Source organism: Miscanthus floridulus, chromosome 7 (genome assembly GCF_019320115.1).
Source record: "Miscanthus floridulus cultivar M001 chromosome 7, ASM1932011v1, whole genome shotgun sequence".
Lineage (NCBI taxonomy): Eukaryota > Viridiplantae > Streptophyta > Magnoliopsida > Poales > Poaceae > Miscanthus > Miscanthus floridulus.
The window spans coordinates 7,828,024-7,834,521 of NC_089586.1; the positions used below are offsets into that span (position 1 = coordinate 7,828,024).

At 51.2% G+C, this 6,498-nt stretch overlaps 1 protein-coding gene across 1 annotated transcript; it reads right to left on the reverse strand.

Annotated features, from left to right (window-relative positions):
* Positions 1–305: 305 nt before the first annotated feature.
* Positions 306–2,520, reverse strand: LOC136466490 (catalase isozyme 3). Its single transcript, XM_066464923.1, has 3 exons — positions 2,364–2,520; positions 837–2,243; positions 306–762 (listed from the first exon to the last, which is right to left on the reverse strand). Exons 1-3 carry the CDS (start codon positions 2,376–2,378, stop codon positions 703–705), a joined length of 1,482 nt encoding a protein of 493 aa, XP_066321020.1. The 5' UTR covers positions 2,379–2,520; the 3' UTR covers positions 306–702.
* Between the last annotated feature and the right edge of the window lie 3,978 nt (positions 2,521–6,498).

Consider the following 6,498-nt stretch of genomic DNA (forward strand, 5'->3'; position numbering starts at 1 on the left):
TGAAATAAATACCATTAGATTAGTTATAGAATATATTTTCATAATATATTTATTTAGAGACATAAATGTTAATATTATTTACTATAAGCTTTGTCAAACTTAAGATACATTGACCAGCACGGATCCCATATAATTACATTCTTTTGCGGACGGATTGAGTTATATTAGTTAACAACAAGCCATGTAATGGGCAGATTTATAAGTTTATTACTGCCATACACGGAGTATATCACTGATATTATTAGTATCATCAATACCTCTAATTGCGCCGATTTTTTACCGTCTTGAGGGAGGGATAATGTTGCTTTAATTTAATAACTCGATACACATTCAGTTTCAGGTAGCAGGGTACATACATGCTGTAATAACCTAATAAAAACAGAGCCATTTCGCTTGGCTTGCATTGTTACAGACAAATCCGGACACGCATACACGGGCTATAGTTGGGCTAAGGATATGCATCGATCTGATGCACATGCGCAGTTTTGTCGTCGTCTACTAGCTGTTAACATGTGTCATGCTCATGCTGGTCTTCTTATTTCTTGACTCGACAGTGACAAGGAAAGGAAAGGACGAAAGACACGAACGGCGGTGGACGATTAGCACTGAAGAACAACTCGGACACGCCTCGTTCAACCACACTTATTCACGCACTTGACTACTAGCAGTAGCAGTAGCAGCCAGCAGCTCCATCGCCGTCACTCACATGTTTGGCTTCATGTTGAGCCGGGTGGCAATCTTCATCCCCAGCGATGCGTCACACTGCATAGTAATATAGTAATTAGTAACTAATAATCTTCATTCACCATGCATGCATGTATACTTGGGGTGATTACCTTTGAGAGGAGGTCGATCCAGATGGACCTCAGCTCCTGGCTGACCTTGGGGTGACCAAGCGAGTCAGCAAACCGCCGGACAAACCGCTCTTGCCGGTCGGCGTCCCAGGACCGGTACCTCTCCCCAGGCTGCTTGAAATCATTCGGCTTCCGTATCCTGGCCTTCTCCCTCTTCCCCACCACCGGCCTCGCCGGGACCGGCACCGGCGGCGCCTGCCGGAGCGGCGCGTGCCTGGACGGGTAGTAATCCACCTCCTCGTCCCGGTGCATGAAGTTCATGGCGCCATCGTAGTGGTTGTTATGGTGCGCGCAGCGCGGCGCGTTGACGGGGAGCATCAGGTAGTTGGGCCCCAGCCTGTACCGCTGCGTGTCGGCGTACGCGAACACCCGGCACTGCAGCATCTTGTCGTCGGAGTAGTAGATGCCCGGCACCACCAGCCCCGGCCCGAACGCCAGCTGCTCGTTCTCGTTGAAGAAGTTGTCCACGTTCTTGTCCAGCACCAGCCGCCCCACGGGCTGGAGCGGGAGGAGATCCTCCGGCCATGTCTTGGTGTCGTCCAGCGGGTCGAAGTCGTACTGCTCCTCCGTGTCCGGGTCCATCACCTGCACGAACAGCTTCCACTCCGGGAAGCTCCCGGCGGCGATGGAGTCGTACAGGTCCTGCGTCGCGTGGCTGTGGTTCTTCCCGCCCACCAGCGCCGCTTCCTCGTCGGTGAGGATGCTCCTGACCCCGCACGTCGGCTTCCAGTGGAACTTCACGTAGTGCGCCTTCCCGGCGGCGTTGACGAAGGTGTAGGTGTTCACGCCGAACCCTTCCATGTGGCGGTAGTCCGTCGGCACGCCGACGTCGTCGAAGAGGAAGAAGAAGGTGTGGAGGCTCTCCGGGAGGTGCGACAAAAAGTCGAACACCCGCCAGTACTCCTGCACGTGCGACTTCGGGTTGGGCTTGAACGCGTGGATCACGTCGGGGAACTTGATCCCGTCGCGGATGAAGAAGACCGGGAAGTTGTTCCCCAGCAGGTCCCAGTTTCCCTCCCGGGTGTAGAACTTCACGGCGAACCCGCGCGGGTCGCGGATCGTCTCCGGCGACCCCCGCTCGTGGATCACCGTCGAGAAGCGGACGATGACGGGGGTGCGGACGCCCGGGGCGCGGAGGAAGTCGGCGCAGGTCAGCGACGTCACGTCGTGGGTGCACTCGAAGAAGCCCTTGGCGGAGGCGCCGCGCGCGTGGACCACGCGCTCCGGGATCCGCTCCCGCGCGAAGTGCGCCACCTTCTCGATCAGGTGGTAGTCCTCCAGCAGGATCGGGCCGCGCGGGCCCACCGTCAGCGCCTCGTTGTCGTTCCACACCGGCGCTCCCGCGTTCGTCGTCGTCACCGTCGTGTCGTGGCTGCTCGACGGACGGAACTGCATGTATGTATGATTTATATATATGTATATATATATAAGTAAGTTTATAAAAATCAACAAGGTAGCTTATTAGATAGTTAGCCATGGAGGAGCTAGGAAGAAGAAGCTTGAGCTCACCTTGGTGGGATCCATTGTGATTCTGCTAGTGATCGAAGTGTGCAGTGTTGGAGAGTGGAGGAGTGTGGCTTACATACTCGCTCTCCAAATCTTTTGCTGCTTAAATAGCGGCGAGGTGAGGAGTGGCGTGACCTCCCACCGGTGAGCTCGCCGGCTCCGGTGACCACCCACTGCCAAGTGGGCCCGCCGATAAGACAAGGGATGAGGTGGCAGGGACCCACCTCGTGTGGAAACTTTTAGGCCATCTAGATTGCTGACGCCTAGCTAGGTACACGATAGAGCACGGCATTTGCATTTCTTGGTCTGAGGTGGCCCGGGGAAATCTCAAGGAGATAAGAGGATCGGCATGCATCCCTGTCGTCGCAGACTCGCAGTACGTGATGATAATCCACTCCCAACAACATGGCTAATCTTGACTAGTGTGTCAGTGTGTGGGGATGGTGTAATTAGCGTACATGATTAGTCTCTCAAAAGCTCATTAGTGCGTTAGTGAGTCACCACTAATGTATAGTGTGTGGTTGATTGCCTCTTATTAGGAAAAAAAAAACACATGTATATTTATGTAATTTAAGCTTGACTCTAAATGAAAAACAACCCACAATATTGAATTATCGACAAAAGTAAATGACTCAAAATCGTCCGGATTTCCTACAACCAAACAAGATCCCTGTCATGCTTGCCTCAAAGGACACGATAATACCAAACATGTGAAGGCGTACACATCCCTGTCATGCTGGCTGCCTAGAAGTTCAAGCAGGCCCAAGGCAGCCAAGCTACCAATCACGTCCTATATGAGTGTTGCTTCTATTATCCGACTTGTCTCTTACATTGCTTAACTTGGCATCATGATTCCCTTGTCTAAATGTAAAGGGCTACGGTACCCATCAAGATTAATTAAGAGCCTCTTCATCAAACAATGTAAAACTAAATTATTTCTTACTTTAGTCAATGTAATCATATCCTACATATGCCAACATTTTGATAAGTTTGGCGATAACTTGTTACATATTTTGTACAACATTGGCTAGATTTAATTTTGGGTTATCAAGCAAGTCCAGGGGGTCATGAGACATTAGTCTAACTTGCCTAGAGGTGATAGATTTTATGTTGTGGTGAAGAAGCAAAGGCTTTAACTACTTATTAGGCGGGCTTAGACAGCCGGTGATTGGCATATATAGTGAGAGACACATCACTATGTATGGATAAGAGAAAAATGGTAGACGGCGCACATTATTGTCTGTCAATTTTAGATCACGCGGAGGACCCCCGCGTCGTCTCCCGTGTGAGGTGACTCGGGGGGCGACAACGCGCCCACCGAGCACCCCCCCCGCCTCCGGCTGCTCCCTGGCCGCCGCTGCCGCTCTCCGGCGAATGGCGGTGGCGGTCGCATCGGCGCTCGTGTGGGTGACCGTCCGCACCCCCTCCCCTCCCCTCGCTCCTCTTCCCATCCCTAGAGCTTCAAACCCGGTCGTCTTGTCCAACCCCGGTTGTGGTCGCTGCCGGCCTTCCGAGGCCAGATCCGGCCATGCCTCCGCCTAATCTACTTGTCCCAACGCCGGATTTGCCTCCTCCCACGCCATCCCCTGCACCCTCGATGGGGAAGAAGTGGTGGGACTTCGGCCCACGCCAGGGGTCACCGGAAGGCTCGCGCGTGCTCCCCCTGCACCCCGCCCTCGACATGCTTGGCTGTGGACAGGGCGGCGGCGGTCGGTCGGGCCGGCCAGGTCGTCTGTGGCCCTGGTGGCGACCGAGGGTTGTCAGGGCCGCGTCTTCTTCATGCTCGCCTGGCATGCGGCTGGTCGGGAGGCCAGCGCCCTCGGCGGCTTGTAGCGATCAGGCCTACCACCTATCCGTGGCCTATGACGACTGTGGCCACCCGGTGGTGGCCTGGAGCCGTGTGGGAGTGGGTCGGGGTGGACATGGACATGGTCGGCCGATGACCGCCTGGAGCTGCCTGTCCCACGTGGATTCTGCTGGGTGTCTACTATCTATGGTTGTCCCGTGTAGTCACGCAGCCCCCTTCCCTGCGTCATGGGTGGTTTGGTGCTTGGCGAGAGCCTTGCTGTTCGCTGATGATGGCGACGCTCTTGGAGGGCCGTTACCCTCCTTGGAGGCATCTATCGCTGCACCTTCCTTCGTGGATCTTCTGGGTGGAAACCCGGTCCCTGTTGGGCAAGCAACGACGGCGCTGTCTGCGTCGCGTCCCTCATTGGAGGCGTTGCCTTTGAAGATTCCTGGCCATGGCGCTGGTGGGGCTGCCTCCCCCTCTTCCTCGGTGCCGCTTGTGGCTATCGTCGCCTCTTGTGGTCCTGCAGCGTGTTCCGTCAGGCTATGGAGATTATTGCTGTGCCACTGGTCCGTCTGCGTGCTTCTTTCAACACGTGTTCATCCTACAGGGTGGTTGCTTCTTCAGGGGATGCTGTGCCGCTTGTCGCTTGCCCGACGGATACTTTGCTGCCGCCACACTCTTTTCCGACGGCAAAGTGTCGTTGGTTCTCGTTTCCGGCGGATGCTTTGCCGCCGAGGTTGTTGTGGTTCTCTTTCTGGCGGATGCTTTGCCGCCTCTGTCGCTGCGAGCTTGTCTTGTCTTCTCCGGGTGGATGCTTCGCCACTGCGGATTCAAGGCCCTGTAGGCTACCTCTGTGTTGTTGTCATGTGGTCATAGGTTCAGTTGCGTGGGTGTTGAGGCTGGGGTCTTCTTCCCTCTGCTTTTTTCTTTTCTTGCTGTTGTGTTTTTGGGCTGCTGTGGTAATCCTAGGATTACTTACGAGTCCTGTGTAACTGAAAATTTCTACCTCTGCTTAATGAATACTGTGCCCAGGCGCATTCGAGAAAAAAAATTTGTCTATCAATTTTGATTAAAATAGAAGTGATAGGCATGCATCAATTGTCGCTTGTCTTCATTAATTACTTAACATCCGTAGTGCTAGGCAAAATATGTACTTTTGAGGTTTAAAATTAACCCGTCGTCATCACCTTTTGTGGCCTAGTGATATTTTCCAAACTAAAGAGGTTTTGAAAGCACCAACATCAAGATATATATGGTCTGATTAATTATTTGCATTAGTCTTAGTCTACATTAAACCTTATGCAGCATAACCCAAGCCAACGTAAACATCTATAGTATCGTGTTATTTGATAGTCCTACATAAGCAATGCCATGTTTGAAAAAAAAGTGTTTGATTGTTTACATTTTGTTGAATGTAGTCATCTCCATATCTCCATGTTCTACTTGAGATCTCATGTTTCTAGTAGAGGTACATGGAGTGATAATTAATATTTCATTTTTGTCTGTCTAGAGACAGCTTGTGCAAATCAGCGTTGTCTAATACGACCAAATCTGGTGTATTAGCCAATACTACAATGGACTTGCTTTGAGCATTATGCGAGCTTGCGTGAGCCTAAGCGGACAACCGAACATAAGCTAACCGCACTACATAAACCTGAATATAAACTAATACACAGATAACCAATTAGACCCATCGATGGTGCATCAGAGAAGACGTTACGTTGTTATCACAACGCTCAGCGACACATCAAAAGTGTTGTGGTCGCGTTTTGGTTTCACCGTGTCATCATCAATAAAATCCATGGACACAACACATCGGTGCTGCCCCTGATTAAGAAATGATAGTCACCATGTTCGCTGATGCTAAAATTTGGCTTATGTTGATGTTTATTTTGAAATGCTGTGAGAGAAAAATATTGTTATATAGCTGAAAAGTAATTCAGAATAAGGTCAAGCGAACATGGCAAGTATACAGTGCGTACGACCCAATTAAGGGCTCGATCGATCGGTCACAAAATCGACTATGAACAAGGACGTTGCACTAGCTAGCGAGCTAGTAGCTCTCCAAAATTTGTCGTGTGCTGTCACTTGCATCGTGCTTGGCAGTTGGCACACCAGCAATATAATGGACCACTAGCTGCTAGTACAAGCCGTCGTTTTTTTTTTGAGAGCGTGGATGAGCTAGGGCATCGTCATAAACATACATGTGTGGCTGCAAATCACAAGATGTACTGACCAACACTACACCACGTGGCCATGTTTTCTCTCCATTTTTAATGTCCTTTCCTAGGAGATTATTACACTCGATACTCAATTACCAACAAGCAACAAGTGAACATAACATTA

Coding starts and splice junctions, on each gene's coding strand:
- LOC136466490 (XM_066464923.1), bottom strand. Junction 763..836: donor GGATCGACCTCCTCTCAAAG/GTAATCACCCCA, acceptor ATTACTATGCAG/TGTGACGCATCGCTGGGGAT.